This window comes from Myotis nattereri, assembly GCF_964212035.1.
Source record: "Myotis nattereri genome assembly, chromosome: 16".
Taxonomy (NCBI): domain Eukaryota; kingdom Metazoa; phylum Chordata; class Mammalia; order Chiroptera; family Vespertilionidae; genus Myotis; species Myotis nattereri.
The window spans coordinates 24698645-24719229 of NC_138091.1; the positions used below are offsets into that span (position 1 = coordinate 24698645).

The 20585-nt window shown below is 45.3% G+C and overlaps 1 protein-coding gene across 1 annotated transcript; it reads left to right on the plus strand.

The window, feature by feature from the left end:
- The first annotated feature begins 4178 nt into the window (after window positions 1-4178).
- SPAG5 (sperm associated antigen 5) lies at window positions 4179-20007 on the plus strand. Its single transcript, XM_081109579.1, has 24 exons — window positions 4179-4254; window positions 4449-4574; window positions 7679-8775; window positions 8882-9065; window positions 12293-12367; window positions 12806-12898; window positions 12988-13122; window positions 13335-13454; window positions 13576-13668; window positions 13771-13884; window positions 14232-14325; window positions 14479-14626; window positions 14706-14808; window positions 15011-15144; window positions 15337-15475; window positions 17562-17673; window positions 17834-17920; window positions 18180-18300; window positions 18403-18514; window positions 18903-18983; window positions 19148-19303; window positions 19384-19458; window positions 19589-19669; window positions 19798-20007. Exons 1-24 carry the CDS (start codon window positions 4210-4212, stop codon window positions 19867-19869), a joined length of 3597 nt encoding a protein of 1198 aa, XP_080965705.1. The 5' UTR covers window positions 4179-4209; the 3' UTR covers window positions 19870-20007.
- The last annotated feature ends 578 nt before the right edge of the window (window positions 20008-20585 follow it).

The window sequence follows — 20585 nt, forward strand, 5'->3', positions numbered from 1 at the left end:
TCAATCCCCAGCAAGGGCTGTGCAGAAGGTAGCTGACTGATGTTGATGTTTTTCTCTCATTGATGTTTCTATCTCTATCCCTCTCTCTTCCTCTCTTTCTAAAAATCAATAAAAATATTTTAAAAAGTTAATAAAGCCAATGGACAAAAAAATAGATCTTAAAAAATACTCACAATGTGATGACAGTTAATGTCTATAACACAGCCCAGCCACAGTGGCTCAGTGGTTGAGCACTGACCTATGAATCAGGAAATCACATTTCCATTCCTGGTCAGGGCATATACCCGAGTTGCAGGCTTGATCCCTGAAGCAGCAGAGCAATGATTCTTTGTTATCATTGATGTAAAGAACTCAATGCCTACTTTCCCAACCTTGTGTGTATGTGTGTGTGTGTGTGTGAGAGAGAGAGAGAGAACATGAAAAAGAATGGAAGAGAGGAGTAATGCAAGTGGAAAGAGAACAGAAAAAATAGAAAGGCACTAGCTCTCAATCCCAGAGACCCCAGTCTGCATATCAGTTAATTTTCTGGATAAAATAAATGTGTGTGTGTCGCCCAGCTGGTGTGGCTGAGTAGTTGAGCATCAACCTATGAACCAGAAGGTCGTGGTTCGATTCCCAGTCATGGCACATGCCCAGGTTGTGGGCTCAATCCCCAGTATGGGGCATGCAGGAGGCAGCTGATCAATGATTCTCTCTCATTGTTGATGTTTCTATCTCTTTCTCCCTCTCCCTTTCTCTCTGAAATCAATAAAAAAATATTTTTAAAAAATGTATGTGTATGTAAATGAAACACACGTGTGCATATATGTTTATAAAAGTGTACACACTTTGGTTACTTCAGGCAGGGGAGCTTTGCCTTTAATACATCCTTGCATTTTATTGTTTCATTTGCTGTAACAAGTATCTATTTTTATAATTTAAAAAACATCAAATTAAAAAAAAATTATTATACACCAAGAAATGAATTCTGTTTATGTTACCTATTTACAATGGTATTTTCCTTCTCACATCTACCCCTCCATATCCTTAATTTGCTGCTGGAAACACCATATCCTTTTGGCTATACACCTGGCATCAGACATACCAACTACAACAAGGGCTAAGCATTCCTATTCACACATTTAAAAAAATAATTTTAAATATTTATTATTGACTAGAGGCCCAATGCACAAAATTTGTGCAAGAGTAGGCCTTTGCAGCTGCGGCTGCCTGGATCCCTCCCTTGCAGCACTGGCGGCTGCCTAGTCCAGAAGGACATCTGGTCTAATTAGCATATTACACTTTTATTATAGACTAGAGGCCCAGTGCACGAAATTCATGCATGGGTAGGGTCCCTAGCGGCTGCTGGCTGTCAGCCGGGGCCTCCCTTCCCCAGCTGCCGGCTGCTGACCAGGGCCTTCTTTCATTCCACGCTGCCCCCTGGTAGTCAGCACACGTCATAGTGAGCGATTGAACTCCCGGCTGAATTCTCGAGGGGACACTTTGCATATTAAGCTTTTATATATATACTAGAGGCCCGATGCACAAAATTTGTGCAAGAGTAGGTCTTCCTTTTCCTGGCTGCTGGCACCGGCTTCCCTCTGGCGGTCCAGGCACCCAGGACTCCGGCTTCCCTTGCAGCCCCAGCTTTGTCCAGAAGGTCATCTGGAAGGATATCTGGTCTAATTAGCATATTGTGCTTTTATTATTATAATTTTAGAGAGGAAGGAAGGTGGATAGAGAGATAGAAATACTGATCAGTTGCCTCCCATGTGCCCCCTATTGGGGATCAATCCCAAAACCCGGGCATGTGCCCTGACCAGGAATCAAACTGATGACCTCTTGGTTCATGGGTCAAAGCTCAACCACTGAACCACACTGGCAGGGTCCATTGATTTTTTTTTTTTTTTTTTTTTTAGAGAGTGCAAGGGTGGGGGAGAGAGAGAAATATCAATGTGGGAGACACACATTGATTGGTTGCCTCCCGCACCCTGACCAGGGCCAGGGATTGAGCCTGCAACTGAGGTATATGTGCTCTTACCCAGAATCAAACCTGAGACCCATGAGTCCCTGGGCTGACGCTCTAACCACTGAGCAACCGGCTAGGGCTGTTGACTCTTTTCAAACCAGAAGTACATACCAATATACCTTGGGATTCCTTCTGCTGAGTCTTGGGAAATCACAGACTTAAGTTGGTGCTCTAACGTTCTTTCTCCCAGTTTTCCATTCAAGCAACTGTTAATTCTAGTGCAGTGATGGCAAACCTATGATACGCGTGTCAGAGGTGACATGCGAACTCATTTTGGTTGATTTTTCTTTGTTAAATGGCATTTAAATATATAAAATATCAAAAATATAAATCTTTGTTTTACTGTGGTTGCAAATATTAAAAAAATTTCTATATGTGACACAGCACCAGAGTTAAGTTAGGGTTTTTCAAAATGCGGACACGCCGAGCTCAAAAGGTTCGCCATGCAGTCGGGGGCTATTATGTTTCTAGAGCAGTGCTGTCCAATAGAAATGGAAGTCGCATTAGTAATTTTAAATTTGCTAGTAGCTACACTAAAAAGGTAAAAAGAAACAGGTGAAATTAATTTTTTTAAAATATATTTTATTGATTTTTTTTTACAGAGAGGAAGGAAGAGGGATAGAGAGTTAGAAACATCGATCAGCTGCCTCCTACACACTCCCCACTGGGTATGTTCCTGCAACCAAGGTACATGCCCTTGACCAGAATCGAACCTGGGACCCTTGAGTCCAAAGGCCGACGCTCTATCCACTGAGCCAAACCAGTTAGGGCAGGTGAAATTAATTTTAATGTATTTTATTTAAACCAATATAGCTACAATATTTCAACATATAATCAATATTTTAAAAATATTTTATTCTTTTTTAATATAAAGTCTTTGAAACATAGTTTGTATTTTTATGCCTATAATATATTTTTCTTTTCTTTTTCCTTTATGCCTATAACATCTTAATTTGGGTTGGCCACACTTGAAGTGTTCAGTAGCCACATGTGGCTAGTTGCTACGGTCCTGGACAGCACAGTTCTAAGGGAACACATCCCCTGTGGGCCCTGCAGCTCCTAACATCATAGTTCCTCCTCTTTGGATTACATATTGCCTTTTCCAGATTCATTCAGACTTCAGGGTGTAAATAAGGTGCTGTAAGTGTTCAAAGGAAAGTACTTTATCATCAACTATTATCTCTAAACTAGAGACCTCATGCACGAAATTCCTGCCAGGGGCTGGGCCCTTGCAGTCCCGACTTCATCTGGAAGGTAGTGGGGAAGGACATCCCGCTGTCTGGTCTAATTAGCATATTGCACTTTTATTATTATAGATACTTACCTTTAACTGTTCCCCAAACTCAATTCTACCTTCAATAGCTAGGCTGCATTTCCCACCCAGCGGGGACTGAAGGGGCAGGCAATGTAGCTGGTAGTTGTGGGCTGGAATCTTGACTGCCATTTACCACCTGCGGGGCGTGGGGCCCACGTCATGGTCTATGACTCAGTTCCTTCATCTGTAAAGCGGGGATGTTTACAGCACCTACTTTATTGACCCGTATGAGTATTAAAGGAGCTAATATGTGTAAAGCAACTGTAACAGTGCCAGGTACATAGTAAATGTTCAATACATGTTAACTATTGTTCCAATCAACTCGCCGCAGGCCCTGAGGTGAGACCCACGAAAACACTAGACATTTGAAGCGACGAAATTACTGCGCGGGTTGAGAGCTACGTCTCAGCCGAAGTAAAAAACGCTCCACTCACCTTTCCCTTCAAGACTCCAGGCCGGTTTTCTGGTCCCGGCTGAGGCTGAGGTAACTGAGGGAAACCAACTTTACTGACGGGGTGAGAGGGTGGCCCGCTGGCGGCCGAAGGGACGGGCTCCTTGACTTTCCAGCTACCTACCTACCGTCCCCGAGGTGAGGCTGCGTACTGGCCTCAGGTGGGCGCGCGTCCGGCCCTCCCGCCCGCGTTTGCGGGGAGGAGTCCGCCCAGAGAACGCGCGCAACCCTGGGCCGGGAGGGGCGTGGCCTGCGCTGGCCCCGCCCTCCTTCCACCGCCCACCAGTCTGGAGCCCCGAGCGGACGCGCCAGACTGACGCACTGGGGCTTCGCAGCCAATCCGGAAGCGCGGAGCAGTTTCAAAATGAAGACGACGGGTGAGCTAGCCGTCACCTCTCGGTTTGCGAGGTGATCGGTCTGTGTTCTGTGTCGAAGATGTGGCGGGTGAAAGAACTGAGCCTGTCGCCATCGCCCCAACCGGTGAGCGGAGAGCCTCCAGGAGAGAGACAGCTGGGTCCAGCCTGGGGCGGGGGCGGGGGCGCGTGGAGTGTTTCCTGGGTCCTGGAGCTTCAGCGCCTCTTGGGTACGAGCCCTGAGCCCTGAGCTTCTTAGCGGGGAGGGTGGGGAGCGGGCTGAGAGCACAGGCTTCCTCTCACTGTCTCATTCTTTCTTAGGGAGAACCACCTGTGAGAACGCCTCTCCGCGAGCTTAACCTGCAGCCCGAAGCCCTCACCAGCTCTGCGAAGGGGCCTGGGATATGCTACTCGCTGACCCCATCGCTGTGCAAACTGGGGCTGCAGGTGAGATGCGTCTGGCCAGCTTCTCCACTGGGCTCTCTGCCGAGGCCGACAGCCCAGAGGAACTGAGGGTCAGAGCTGGAACGTAATTAATAACGATAATGAAGTCTTCTACCTTAGTGACATCTATTTACAGCTATCCAGGCCAACAGAGAGGTGCCCTGGGGTGGTTAAAGAAAATCCACTGAGAATCTGGACCTCTATTTAGCTGTTAGATTTTATCACCTCCTCCCCCGTTTAATCTTTACCAAGTTAGAGGAAAATGCTATCATTTTGATTAGTAGTCTTCCTCTAACATGGACTCACAGAGATCAGACAGCTGACAGAGAGGCAATACTATTTATGTACAAAGCTATTTATGTTAGCACTGTTTGTAGAAGCAAAGCAGAAATGGAAACAAATGACCATTTGTGAATGAATTATGATTCATGCACACCATAGAAGCTTATGGATTAGTTCTACACCAACTATTTAGTGCAATGATTTTTACATTTGTGTGCTTTTTGTTGACATGGAGAGATTTGCACATTGTTAAATGAGAACAGCATGCAGAGAAATGGATATGGTCAAACCTCATTATTTGTGGATTCAGTATTTGTGAATTCACCTCACTAAAAGTTATTTGTAATCTCAAAATCAATATTTGCAACACTTTTGGACATGCAGAGAAGAAAAAAAAAAAAAAAAAGGAAGCGCTTTAAACACACATCCCCAGCTGAGGTTTGTCTTCTTGTTTTAGTGGTCATACTGTAAACAAATGTCTTTCTCATGATCTATTTTTGGTGCCATGGTTTTCGAATTTTGTGTTTTTTGTTGGTTATTTCACTGTTTTAAATGGCCCCCAAACGTAAGTACTGAAGTGCTGGCTAGTGTTCCTAAGTGCAAGAAAGCTATGATGTGCGATATATGAGTTAGATGAGCTTCATTCAGGCATCAGTGATGTTGGCTGTGACTTCAATGTTAATGAATCAACAATATATATCAAATAAGGTGTTTTAGAACAAAAACACATAAAATAAGATTTGAGTTCATTTAATGAAAATGTTTGCTAGGAAATTTGCAGGAACATACCCTATATTTCCCCTAGGAGCAGCAGTTCAGTATTTGCTAATTAAGTATTCACAGAGACTTTATAGAACATAACTACTACACATAATGAGAATTATTTTGTGATCTACCAATAAAGTAATTTTGTATGTTGCATATTATTAAAAGAACACAGAGGAAAATATGGAAGGATATACATCAGGATGTTAAAATGAATTGGTTACATGGGAAGAGCAGGGCACGTGTAGGAGAGATTAATTCCAGAGGAAGGGCAAATTAGAGAGGAAAAGTGAAGCTAAGCAAAAAAAAAAAAAAAGTTTTGTCGCTCTTGTAGTTCAGAATTTTATTTTTCTTGTTAATCTGTTTGGAACTTGATGAGCCATTTTGATATGCAAACTCAGGTCTTTACTTTAGAGAAATTTTCTTCTAATACGTATTTGTTAATCAGTGATGCACCCATATGTGTTCTCTTTTCTCCTGGAATTTGTTTTATTCACATGTTGGACTTACTGGATTTATATTCCAATTCTTTTTTTTTTTTTTAAATATATTTTTATTGATTTTTTACAGAGAGGAAGGGAGAGAGATAGAGAGTTAGAAACATCGATGAGCGAGAAACATCGATCAGCTGCCTCCTGCACATCCCCCACTGGGGATGTGCCCGCAACCCAGGTACATGCCCTTGACCGGAATCGAACCTGGGACCTTTCAGTCCTCAGGCTGACGCTCTATCCACTGAGCCAAACCGGTTTCGGCTATATTCCAATTCTTGTAGCTTTTCCCTAAGATTTACTTTTTTTGCGGGGGGCGGGGGGGCGGGGGGTATTTTTATCTTTGCTTTAAGGTATTTCTTCCATTTGATTGTCCAGGCCAGTAATGCCAGTCTCAACTCTGACCATCCTCTTCCAATTCATTTTACTGAAATTTTTTGTTTAACAGTAATATTTATTTCCAGAAAGTGAGTGTGTGTGTGTGTGTGTGTGTATGCGTTGTACTTGTTTTTTTTTTTTTTTAATATATTTTATTGATTTTTTACAGAGAGGAAGGGAGAGAGAGAGTTAGAAACATCGATGAGAGAGAAACATCGATCAGCTGCCTCCTGCACATCTCCTACTGGGGATACGCCCACAACCCAGGTACATGCCCTTGACCGGAATCGAACCTGGGACCTTTCAGTCCGCAGGCCGACGCTCTATCCACTGAGCCAAACCGGTTTCGGCTGTACTTGTTTTTATATACTCTTTTTTGAGTTCAAATTGTCATCTGTTTCTTCCATCAGCTGTGTTTTGTTGGGGTCTACCTTTTCTAATTATCTTAGGATTTGTTCTTTCTCTGGTTACTAGATCCACTTAAGTGCATGTGTATTTTCCTTTTCTTGTTCATTGAGTCTCAGGAGCAGCAACCCTGCAGGTGGTAGAAGGTGCAGTGGTCCTTGTGAACTAGCAGTAGGGAGGTTGTTAGTCTCTTATTAGGGCACTAGGAGGAAGTCTCTCTGCTTTTTATTCCCCTCTGCCACAAAGACTAGAGCCCTTCAAATCCCAGCTGTTCAGTGGATTCAACCCATGTATTCAGGATGCCCTCAGCTCTTGTGGTCAAGGAGACTAGGTTACTGGCACAGGTTGATGTTGCCCTTTCTCCCTAGGGTCCATGGGTCTCTGTGGGCCAAGTGCTCTCTAACTCTGTTGGAGAAGGAGAAAAACCTTGGACCAACTCTAGATTCTAACAGAGCTTGAGCCTAGGGACCCCCTCTTACCTGTTCCCCCTAGAAGTGAATTGGAGTTAGAATTTAAGAGGAGTGGGGCCACTTTGATATAGATAAATTATCTCAGCCCTGCTTTTACTATAGGTGGATTCACTTGGAAGGATCCAAAATAGCTTCCTAGCTTTTCTTTCCCTGCTATTGGGTCTCTGAGGGGCAAGGCTTAGCCAAGATCTTACCTAAGTAGAGGTCATGAGAACTTTTACTCTTTTTCAAATTTGAACAGTATCTTTCACCTATCACTGTATGTTGAGAACCGGAATTGATTGCCTTAGTCAACTGCTTTTGTTTTCTTTGGCAGGAGGGCAGCAACAGCTCATCTCCACTGGATTTTGAAAATGCTAAGATGACGGACTCCCCATCAGAACAGTTCAGCCATCCCTCAAAGTGGCTAGAAGTTTGTCAACATGAATCAGATGAGCAGCCCCTAAATCTGATTCCCCAAAACAACTCTACTCCCAAAACATCTGAGGAAGCAGTAGACCCAGTGGAAAACAATGTGGTTAAAACCATGGTCCTTGTACCCTCTGCAGAAGGGCAGCAGCAAGACATCACACTTGGGGCCCATTTAAATACCATAGCAGAGACAGACAGGTTTTCTCTGGATGAGCCTTTGAGGCCAGGAGATCTGCTGAGAAATGGGGTGGAACCCTGCATGAAAGACAGCTTTTCAGAAGTCGTTCCTGCTATGCCTGAGAAACTTACATTTCAGGACCCTCCAGCCCATCTGTTGGAGTGTCCACCAAATCCCTGTTCTGAGCAACAGCTACCCTGTTCCAAGGAAAGCCCGAGGGACAGTAAAACCGGGGCTGTGCCCGAGGACTTAGTGTCTTCTGAAAGTAATGCCTTCTTGCCTTCCTCCACGCTCTTTCTTCCCCCTTCAACTGCCTTTCCAGCGGATTTCCCCGTCAGTCATGTGGACTCAGGGCAGGATATTGTAGAGCACGGAGCTATAGAGGAAAGAGAAGTGAGCTTTTCCGTACTCCCCGAGGAGGCTGAGCTGAGAGATCAAACACTTGTCTCAAATACGCAAGATATTCCGTCCACATGCCTGACCCCAAATCCAGGAGAAATGGAATCCCAGGCAGCTCCGGGCCCAGCAGTAGAAGATGCTGGCAGGATTCTCATCTCTGACACAGGGCCTTGGATGTCGCCACTGGCCTGGCTAGAAAAAGGTGTAAATACTTCGGTCATGCTGGAAAACCTCCGCCAGAGCCTATCCCTTCCCTCTGCGCTTCAGGACGCTGCCGCGGGCACTGCTCCTTTCTCTACTTGCTCGGTGGGGACTTGGTTTACTCCCCCAGCACCACCACAGGAGAAGAGTACAAACACATCCCACACAGGCCTGCTGGGCACCAAGGACAGTGCTTCTGAGAGGGAGCATCTCCTATGGGGGAAGTAAGTGTCCCAATATCCTGCTGCCTTCTCGGCTTCATTAACCCGGACCTGCCACTTCCATCCCTTCCCCTATCTTTTTTCTCCTCACGTTCTCTTTCTGCTGCAGCCACCCTCCAGATCTGACCGCCTTATCTCGACACGACCTGGAAGATAACTTGATGAACTCTCTTCTCATTCTGGAGGTTCTCTCTCGCCCGCTGCGGAATTGGAAGGGCCAGCTGACTACCCCTCACCCAGAAGTGCAGGATAGTAGCACACAGACTGACACAACTGACACCTCTCGCAGTGGGGTAAGAAGGTTACTTCCAAGGTGTGGAGGATCCCAGTGGGCCCTCTTTCTCAGAATTTAAACTGAAAAACTGCCAGAGGGCAAAGGAGGCACCTTAGAATATGTAAAAGCTGTGGATCTGGAAAATTTGTTAAAGCTGTAGGTACTCACTATACCCCTGGGGTTCATCAGGACTTTCTAAGGCAGTGGTTCTCAACCTGTGGGTCGCGACCCCTTTGGGGGTCAAACGACCCTTTCACAGGGGTCGCCTAAGACCATCCTGCATATCAGATATTTACATTATGATTCATAACAGTAGCAAAATTACAGTTATGAAGTAGCAACGAAAATAATTTCATGGTTGGGGGTCACAACATGAGGAACTATATTTAAAGGGCCAGAAGGTTGAGAACCACTGTTAAGGGAATACAAGCAAGGATAGTTTTAAAAGAATCGGTTTCTATATCTTCATCTTCCAAATGTATTCTGCTAATTTTTTGCTTTCCTATTTCTCCATTCTCAATTGCCCTTGCCCACTTAACTAAAGAAGACCATATTTACTGCCTATCCTGAATCTTACATTGTCAAGGGATAGCAATCGAATAATAGAAAATATTTGTGACCTGGCCGGTGTTGCTCAGTGGTTGAGCGTCGATCCATGAACCAGGAGGTCACAGTTCAATTCCTGGTCAGGGGACATGGCCAGGTTGCAGGGTTCCCCAGCCCAGGTAGGGGTGTGTGTGGGAGGCAACCAATGTGTCTCTCTCACATCTTTGTTTCTCTTTCTCTCTCTCCCCCTTCTCCCTCCCTTTCACTCTGTAGAAATCAATGGAAAAAAATAATCCTTGGGTGAGGATTTAAAAAAAATTTTTACTAGGTATGTTTGTGATTTTATTAAAATAATAATACAATGATTAGTATACAACTGTTAAGAATATTTCTCTAAAGGACATTTTTTTCACATAAAAGCTTATGGTCAGAGGAATTTAAAAGTAATTTAAATTTAGATGAACTTTTGTTGTTGCAGATATATTGATTAATAACAGACTTTAAAGTATAGGATAAAATTCTGAGAGGAGTAAAAATACACATAAAGAAGAAAAAGGGATGATGTAAAATTTCTGACTGTTTAAAAACTTGTTCATGTATTTTTAAAGATATAAAATAGGTATTAAATCATTCTGGTGTATGTATTTATACCATTGGATATATGTAAGATTGATTTAATAGTTTTATTTCAAACTGTCAATATTTATAATATGGTGGAAATGACAGCCTTTAAACTTAAGGGCACTCAGTCTTCAAAATTATTATAACAGGTATGAGAAGAAAAAGTTTAAAGAACAGTGTTGTAGAGGACTCTAGCTGTGACAACACAGACTGAGGAAGGAAGAGAATGGTGTCAGGGGAAGGAATTGAGAGTCTCAGTATTGTGGCTGGAGAGATTAATAGGTAGTTGCTGCTAAAAAGAGATGTTCTCCAGGTGTGGGCTCCCTCCCAGGAGCATGCCTATGCCTTCCCCCTCCCCTTCTCCTTCCCCATCCCTCTTCCTCCTCCCCCTCAACCTCCCCAACAGGTGTGCATCTCCTAAACTCTAAGGGACCCCAGGAGACTTGCAGCCATTGCAGCGTTGGACAGTGGGAGTTGCAGCTTGTCCCAGGCAAACCCCCTGAACCTGTCCTCAAAGCCCCCTTTTCTCTGACTTCTTAATGAGCCAAAGCAGACCAGCCTAGACTTATTTCTCCAGCCCTTTCTTGTTTTACTGTCCCCAGCTTTAATAAAAGTCCTCTAAAATAAAATAATAAAAAAGAGATGTTCTCCAAATGCCCAAAGATCTCCTCTGGGTTGAAAATATCCTCAAACAATGACTTCACCTTTTGCCCAAATCCTGGAAATCATAGTCTTATCATTTCCTTAGCTGCTCCGTTTTTCTCCTGCGTTTCCTTATTTTTGTATCCTTTCCTCTTGTCTTTGACCTGGTTCCCTGTCCCTGAGTCAGCCTTGTACCTCTTCTGCTGTAGCTTTCCAAATCCCTTTGGAGGCCACTGAAGCAGAACCAAAGAGGAGGAAATGACAGCACCTTCAGCCATTCCCCATCACAGTGCCATGTCCTTGCCGCTTGGCTTCCTCCTTCACACTAATCTTATCACCTGCCTGACTGCTCAGCTCTGAACAGCTTGTGCGCCTTGTCCGGGGCTCATGGGGTACTCCGTGCCTCACTGCACGACACAGGAGGGAATGATGACTGCTTTGCTGGGGAAAGGAACGATGGACTCCAAGAGATCTGCCCCCTTAAGTCCAGACTGCTAACATTGTGACTCAGCACTGCTCTTCCAGCAGTCGTTTTTTCCCAGATGATGGCTGCCTTCAGCAGTAATGAAGGCTCCCCACTTTTCTGTCAGAACTTTTAAGTCTTTCCATAGCTCTGCTGTATTTGAGATCATACGTGTCTACTCTACATATCATACTAAGATTTTTGTCTGCCCCAAGATAATGAACACTTAGAGAATAAGGAAATAAAAGTGCTAATAAATATGTGAGAAGGTTATCATTACTGGTGATCAGAGAAATGAAACAATGATGCAATTTTCTTCTGACAAAATAGCAAAGAATAAAATAGATAACGCTGGTAAGCATTGTCCTGCTGTCAGAAGGATATAACTTGGTTCAGCCTTTTTTGAAGGACATTCAAGTAAGACCCTCAAAGCAGTTCAAACTTTTTGACCGGTAAGTTCACTTCTAGGGATAATATATCCTATACCATTCTGCAAAAATATGGTAACTTAAAAAAAATGAAAAAATATAATAAAAAATAATGGTGTATCCATAAGATGGGATATTCTTCAATCATTTAAAAGTATGTTTATGAAGAGTTTTTAATAACATGGGAAATGAAGTTTAACATAAGTTCAAGGTTTTTAAAGAAAGGAAATCAGTTCAGATAACCTCTGAGAGGCTTTGAGATGAGGTAAAATAAATTATGTAATGATTTCTTTTTCCATTTTAGTCACTTCTCTATTTCCAAAGTTTCACAATAGACACTATCTTTATAATTAAAAATAAAAGTTACTATAAAAAGGAAATTTTTACCTACATCTGGATATTTTTCTGACTTGACTTTATCAAACTGTGACCTTGCTCCTGTTTTTAATAGGAAAGTCTCCTGTATCTCAGTGGGTAGGAGGGGAAATGAGGTACTGGTGATGCATGCTATCTGTGCAAAAGTAACAACTCTGTTTCTCTGCCTAGATAAATAAGAAACTGGGGCATCTTCACGGAAACCGAGAGATTGGACAGACTTTGCAGCAGACCAGGAATGTCATGGTAAGTGTTGATTGGCCTTATACCACCACTGGGTCACCTGTGAAAATCAAGAATGGAGCCAGTGGTGGTAATCAGCCATGGAATGAAGGGAGGAAGGTCTCCAAACCTTTCTTAAGAACATCTTCTCCTTGCCCTAGCTGGTTTGGCTCAGTGGATAGAGCGTTGGCCTGTGAACTAAAGGGTCCGGGGTTTGATTCTGGTCAGGGGCACATGCCTGGGTTGCAAGCTCGATCCCCGGTGGGGTGCATGTAGGAAGCAGCTGATCAATGATTCTCTCTCATCATTGATGTTTCGATCTTCCTCTTCCTCTCTGAAAGCAATAAAAATATATATTTTTAAAAAAGAACATCTCCTTCTAATTGGAGCTTGAAATTGGGGTTAGTGTTTTCCTGCTTAGTGACTTTATTTGATCTAGCCTAACCACCTCTTCCTCTACAGCAGTCATGGGTTCTGGTCTCTAAAGAGCTGATATCCTTGCTTTACCTGTCTCTGTTGCACTTAGAAGAAGATAAAACTACTGTGAGTCAGGAGGTAAGCAGTATGACGATGAAGGCAGAGGCCTCTGGAGGGACCGAAAGCCAAAAGAAGGAACCAGACAGCATCTGATTCTTATCTTGTAGTCTCGGCGTACAGAAACCTTGGTCTCCTGCTGTTTTGATGTGTTGAAGAAATTGAGGGCAAGGCTCCAGACTCTCAAAACAGAAAGGGAGGAGGCAAAGCACGGAGAGGAAATGGCCCTCAGAGGCAAGGATGCGGTAAGGTGTCAGGCTTTTGTTCCTGGATGTGGGAGGTTTTTTCCTCAGGGTTCCTGCAGGAACACAAATTTACTTGAGACAGACATGAGGGGCCTGGGAATTGCCTGCCCTGGAGAACAATGAATTAAACTACTGATGTGCCAGACAGCAAGGCTTTTGGTGCTGTTTCCCTCCTCTGCCCACCGTATCCTCACAACCCCTTCCCTAAACAGGCAGAGTCGGTGCTAGAGGCTTTCTGTGCACATGCCAGTCAACGCATCAGCCAGTTGCAACAGAACCTGGCATCCATGGGGGAATTCAGAGGACTCTTGAAGGAGACCCAGACCCAACTGGTAATTTGAGTGCATTTTCTTTATTGAGATCCAGGCTGAGTCACGGGAGCATGGTCATTTACCCCCACTTTGTTGTATCCAGAGGAAGGGAGCCCTTCCATAGGCACTTCTTCTCGTATAGGTAGGCTTTCATACTGAGCAAGAAGAGGTGGCTCAGGAGGCAGCAAGCTTTACCTCAATCTTGCAACAGGACTGGATGTCCATGCAACAGGATGTGAGTATTTGGGACCATCATACCACTCCTTTGGTCACAGCCAACCCTGTTAGGAACCTTGCCTCAAGAGTGCTTGACTGACCTGCTTGCTTCCCCTGGTAGTATATAACATGGACAGCTCTGCTGAGCCGGTCTCGAGAACTCACAGAGAAGCTCACAGCCAAGAGCCGGCAGACCCTACAGGAACGTGATGCTGCAGTTGAGGAAAAGCAGCAGGTACAAACCAGGAGTGGGGACTGCTTAGGCCTGGTTTCCTCCTTCTCTATAGAAGGCCTTTCTAATGAGTAGCTTCTTACCCTGGACTGGGCTTCCTACCCTGTGGGTTTGGAGACCATCCAGGTTCCTTCCCTGTAAGATGGCCTTGGGTCTAGTAATTTCCTTTGTCCTTCAGCATCTTCTTCAACAACTTTTCTCCTATTTCTACATTTTCCTGAGGATCAGCCTTATTTGCTGCAGTGTTGCTGCAAGATGGTTTGCTGTTCTGTCGAGAAAGAGAAGCTGGACCAAGTTCTGGCACTCGACTCTGGAGGAACTGTGGGAGGAAAATGATCTTTTCTTCCTAGGTTTCCAGGGAGCTGGAACAAGTCTCTGCCCAGTTAGAGGACTGCAAAGGCCAAATAGAGCAACTGGAGTTGGAAAATAGTCGCCTAGCAACAGGTGTGTGTGCATGCATGTAAGCAGTTGTGCCCTGCTAAGGCTTGGGGTGTGACTGTAGAACAAGAAAGTGCTTAGAACACTTGTTTGGAGCACAAGTGTGGGGAGGTTCTGGCCTGGTGACCACATGGTGTGATTAGGATACTTTTGGTTTAGACCTCCGAGCTCAGCTACAGATGCTGGCCAGCATGCAGAGTCAGCTACAAGAGCTACAGAGTCAGCATGCCCACTGTACCCAGGACCTGGCCATGAAGGATGAGTTGCTCTGCCAGCTTACCCAGAGCAACGAGAAGCAGGCTACTCAGTGAGTTCCTATCAGGTTATCGTGGCAGTAGGTGCCCAGGATATAGGGCCAGTGGAATCTAATATAAGGTCTCTGGCAGATGGCAAAAGGAAGAGATGACACTAAAACACATACAAGCAGAGCTGCAGCAACAACATGCTGTCCTGGCCAAGGAGGTGCAGGACCTGAAGGAGACTCTGGAGGTAAGGAATATGGCCTGGGGCACGGGAGCTGGCTGGAGTGTGACTCTTACCTGATGGTATTGAGGTGAAGTTTGAGATTAGAGACTAGAAAATGCCTTTGTCCCAAGGGCTCTCATAAGTCCCACTTAGATTCATTTTCTCCCCTCTCTTTCTCAACCTTTCCTTTCTTCCTTCTCCCATCTCCCATCTCCCATCTCCCCAGTTTGCAGACCAAGAGAACCAGGTCGCTCATTTGGAGCTGGGCCAGGTTGAGTGTCAGTTGAAAAGCACACTGGAAGTACTCCGGGAGCGCAGCCTGCAGTGTGAGAACCTCAAGGACACTGTAGAGAACCTGAAGTAAGATGTCTACCTTTTTGTGCTTCTCTTTAATTGCTTATCTTTCCCAGAAACCCTTCTAGAAGCTAACGTCTCCAAGAATGGAATTGTCCAAGAGCGTTTTGTTTCCCTCTTTGAATGCAGTTCTATGTGGGATTTGGGAGAGGTGTTCAGAGAAGGTCACATGGTCTCTCTGTTCCTTCCTTATTTCAGGGCTAAACTGGCTAGCACCATAGCAGAGAACCAGGAGAAAGACCTGGAGAAGACACGCCAGTATTCCCAAGAGCTAAGGGTACTGACTGAGCAACTGCAGAGCCTGACCTTCTTCCTACACACAAAACTAAAGGAGACGGTAGGATCTGGGGGTTCCCTCTCTTCCCTTCCAATCATATCTTTGAATAAAGATGGTTTCATTTCTTCTTTCCCAATCTGCATATCTCTTGTTTCCTTTTCTTGTCTTACTGCATTAGTTAGAACTTTCTCTACGATGTTGAAAAGGAGAGAGAGGGGACAACCTTGCTTTGTACCTGATCTTAAAGGGAAAGCTTCAAATTTCTTACCATTAAGTATGATGTTAGCTGTAGGTTTTTTGTAGATAAATTTTTTTTTTTTAATTTGAGAGAGAGAGAGGAAGGGAGAGGGATAGAGAGATAGAAACATTGATGAGAGAGAAACATAGATTGGCTGGGGATCAAACCTGCAACCTGAGCCTGTGCCCTGATCGGGAATCGAATTGGTGACTTCTTGGTTCATGGGTCACCGCTCAACCACTGAGCCATACCAGCTGGGCTGTAGATATATATATATAGGTTCCTAACAAGGTTCCTAACAGGGTTGGCTATGTCTCTCTCTCTCTCTCTCTCTCTCTCTCTCTCTCTCTCTCTCTCTCTCTCTATATATATATATATATATATATATATATATATATATGTTTAATTCAGAGAAGAAGGGAGAGGGGGAGAGAGATAGAAACATCAATGATGAGAGAGATTCATTGATTGGCTGCCTTTTGCACGCCCCCTACTGGGGACTGAGCCCACAAACCAGGCATGTGCTCTTGACCCCTCAGTCTGCAGGCCAGCACTCTATCCACTGAGCCAAACCGGCTGGGGCATGTAGATATTCTTTGTCCAGTTGAGGAAGTTCCCCTCTATTCCTAGCTTACTGAGATTTTCCAGTTGTATCTTTATTGTATAGAATGATTTTCCTAAAACACTACTCTTGTTTCATCTCTGTGGCTTTCAGTGACTTTCATTTGGCTACAGGACCTCTTCCACCTGTCACTCAAACTTTTATTTATGTGTTCACCTTCTTCTTTGAAATGTTCACCTTCTTCTTTGAAATGTTCCCACATCACATAGACTCAGTGATCTCTTGCACTTGTATTAATTTCCCTTGGATGTCTGGTCTCTTCAACTACATTGTGTTTAAAGAAAGCAGAAATTTAGTCTTGCTTCTTTGGCTTCCCTGCAGTGCTCTCTAAACTATAAATGGTTAACATCTTGCAGAATACAGAGCTAATTAGCTTATTCAGCAGTTAAAGGTACAACCAAAATCTTTAACTCTGAAGGTGCTTATGAGCTTATGATCTGACCCTCTTCCCTACTGTGTACTGAATGCAGGAAATGCAAAAGAATCCATAGTCTTGCAGGGAAGACAGGCAGTGATCATGATAGAGGTCTGCATGGATGATCACTGTGGGAGCACAGAGAAAGGAGCATTAGTTCTAACTTTGAGAGTTAGGATGTCTTAACTGTCCTTGGGATGGCTTAAGAAGTTTGTCAAGGGTGAGTATATAGGAAGGCCCACCAGGCAGAGGGAACAGTATATGAAAGTCATAGAGGCACTATGCATACTTTTTTGTGGTGTCTACCCAAGTCTAACAAGACTTGGGTGAGGTGCTGGGACTATAGGTAAACAAGGCAAGGCACTACTCACATGGAATGGGGCAAGTTTGGGGACTTGGAAGAAGTTTTTTATAATTGGAGTGTAGGAGTTTTGGGGTGAGAATGACAAGCAGACAAGGCTGCAGAAGTAGGCAGGATGCCAGATTTGAAGGATTGAACTAATGGCAGTTATAGATAGGGTAGAGAGGAGGGGTGGTTTGGATGAATCCAATTCTTATTTAGGAAGTAGAAGTAATAGAACCTTGTGACCAATTAGATGTAGGATTAAGGTGGAAGAGTGGATGATGATGTCTAGATGGTTGGAAAGATGGTGACACTCTAGAACTGGGGTTGGCAAACTTTTCCTTTAAAGTGAAATGCAGTAAATATTTTAAGCTTTGCCAGCCATGTGGTCTCTGCCTTAACTACTTAACTTTGCCTTTGTAGTTCAAGAGCAGCCATAGATAGTATGTAAATGAATGTGTGAGGCTATGGTCCAGGGAAATCACTACCCTGAAAAGCAGCTGATGTTTTGTTGTAATTTGCCCTTAGGCTGAGCCAGAGACCCTCTTGAAAAGCACAGCCTGTGCTTCTGCCCAGGAACACCCTCCGTCCACGGACAGCACCTTCTTGGGAAGCATCTTGACAGCAATGGCAGACAAAGGTTAGAGGCCCTGGATATTAGGGGTGGGAAAATTATGACCCTGCTGATATCTTCAGCTGTTAAAGATGCCCACCCACAGACCTCTCCCTGGCTTCTACTATGGCAGATTCCTAACTGGATCACCAGAGGGGCCCTATACCATGGTTGGTTTTTGTTTTAGAGCCAGAATCAGCTCCTGTGGCCTTGCTTGGAAGTGAGAAGAGTGCTTTCACCCGAGTTGCATCAATGGTTTCCCCTCAGCCTACAGGTTAGGATGGGCTCCAGGGATCCTGCCTCATTTCTAGATCAAGTAGTGATGATAAAGACTAAAGCAGTGAAAAGTGCTTTGCTCTAAAAACCTCAATTCTACTCGGGCTCATTTTATTTCTGTCTTTTGGGACCTGTGATGTTCTGGACACCAAATCCTATGGGTGGGAACATGGATAAGAGTTGCGGAAATAATGGCTACACACTCCTTCCTTTCAGAGCTAAAGGGCTCTACCTCTATCTAGGACTTTCTCTTTCAGAGACCCCAGGCTTGGAGAAGAGCCTGGAAGAAATGAGAACTATGACTCTAGAGCTTCAGAGCCTGTGTTCCCTGCTGCAAGAGTCTAAAGAAGAAGCTGTCAGGACTCTGCAGCGAAAGATGTGAGTGGAGTGCAGTCTTGGTGAGAGAGGTCAGCCCCTTACATCAAGACCCAGCTAGCTCTCGAGAGGACAGGAATAATGCTGAATTCTTCTCTCCCCTAGTTGTGATCTGCAGGCTAGGCTACAGGCCCAAGAAGAACAGCATCAGGAAGCCCAGAAGGCAAAGGAAGCGGACATAGAGAAGCTGAACCAGGCCTTGTGCTTGCGCTACAAGGTGAAGGAGGGGCTTAGAAGTGGGGCGATGAAGAACTGGGGCAGCTGTCCTGGCCCACTGGGAACCACTGTCTCTCCGGGAATCTGGGTGGTGGGGATTTTCCAACCACTGCCCTAGTTTTGCCCTTCCTGGGGTCAGACATTTCACATGTTTGGGAATTAGCTATGGGCTGACCCATCTCCTAGGCCGACCTAGAAGTCAGGAACAATAGCAGAGCTCTCTCAACACCGAGCTGTGCCTTGCCTGACTCAGCCCTAGAGGAAGAAACGTGTTATCAATTGGTAGCAACCTGGGCTGAGCATGGGTCAGGCACTAAATCCCATCTCCTGGCAAGGGCTACAAAGAAGCCAACTCTCTCGGTGCCTTCTTACCTCCCTTCCCTTCACAGAATGAAAAGGAGCTCCAGGAAGTGATACAGCAGCAGAACGAGAAGATTTTAGAGCAGATAGACAAGAGTGGCGAACTCATAGTACGTTCATCATGATGCCCGACCCTCTGCCTTCTGTGCCACTGGTAGCCAGGATCCCAAATGTGGGAATTGGATCCCCTGGTCTACCTTGTTCACAGCATGGGATAGGAATGATGGAGAGGACCTTTGAGGGCTACTATGTACCTCTCCATTCTCATCCCCAGAGCCTTAGAGAGGAGGTGACCCAGCTCACCCGCTCACTTCGGCGTGCGGAGACGGAGACTAAGGTGCTCCAAGAGACCCTGGCAGGCCAGCTGGACCCCAGCTGTCAGCCCATGGCCACGAACTGGATCCAGGAGAAAGTGTGGCTCTCCCAGGAGGTGACTTAGAGTTAACAGAGGAGCTGGGCAGCTGGTGGAAACCCTAGGCTGTGCCGCTACTGATCTGGACATACCTATAGGTGGACAAACTGAGGGTGATGTTCCTGGAGATGAAAAATGAGAAGGAAAAACTCATGGTCAAGTTCCAGAGCCATGTAAGAATTCCCATGCCACTGGGGGTCCATTTCTCACCACACCCAGCAAGAGCCCTGCCATATTCTCCTTGCCCCACAAGCTATGCTGTTCTTTTAAGCATAGGACTTGGGCAACTTATTTGCTTTCTAGAGAAACATCCTGGAGGAGAATCTTCGGCGCTCTGACAAGGAGTTAAAGAAACTTGATGACATTGTTCAGCATATTTATGAGGTAGAGGGAGGGAGGTGAACTAATGCAATATTGCAGGCTTCTCTGTGGCTTTTGTTTTCTCCCGGCTAACTCAGTGGGTGCTTCCTGGGGCTGTGACTCTGAGCTGCCTATTCTGTGTCTCTTCCCAGACTCTGCTGTCCATCCCAGAGGTCGTGAGGGGTTGCAAGGAGCTACAGGAATTGCTGGAATTTCTGAGCTAAGAAACTAAAAGCTGGAGTCTGTTTCACCCCTCTCTACCTGCAATACTCCCCTGCCCCAACACCAGGACCAATTGGCATAGAGCCAGCTAGGTTTAATGCTATGTAAATAAAGTGTATTTAATGTATTTCTGCAAGCTCACTGAATCTTGTTTCTTGGGTGAGAGGGGGTGGATAAAGTCAGTGGAGAAGCAGCTTGGCACTCCTGCCGGGGCACCCTCCACTCACCCCTGCTGCTGCATCCAGGGCCAAAACCAGCTGCCCCTCCTCCCTTCTGTGGCTTCCCCAAATATGCTGGGCACTGACTGGACTGCTTGTTCCCTGGCTCACAGCTTGGGGGTGGGGATGGGGATAGACAAGGCTTCATTCTCCAGTAGGCCCTTATGAATAAGGGGGTGAGGACAGAGAAACTCTGCCCTGGACTCCCACACTTCGTTGGTGCCTCTGCCCTGCTACCTGTTGTGACTGTTTAGGTGACTCTCCTTCATTAGACCAGGCTTAATCCCCAACATCCAGTACAGTGCCCAGCACATGGTAAAGGCAATTGTGACAGAAATGAGGGCAGGCCATTTCCTGCCTCTGGGGCCCTGATGGCAGGGCTCCACGAGGTGGGAGGGGGACAGTCCACAACAGCCTCCGAGGTCCTGGCAGGATAGTCACTCCACCTCGTTGCCCCGCCTCTGTGGGCGTGGCCTTCCCAGGACACCAGTCCTAGGGAG

Bases quoted from the DNA above. Each gene is read 5' to 3' on its own strand.
- SPAG5 (XM_081109579.1), top strand. From the start codon at position 4,210: ATGTGGCGGGTGAAAGAACTGAGCCTGTCGCCATCGCCCCAACCG. The intron at 8,776-8,881 runs GTAAGTGTCCCA...TTTCTGCTGCAG, and splicing joins GAGCATCTCCTATGGGGGAA to CCACCCTCCAGATCTGACCG. The intron at 18,984-19,147 runs GTACGTTCATCA...TCTCATCCCCAG, and splicing joins ACAAGAGTGGCGAACTCATA to AGCCTTAGAGAGGAGGTGAC.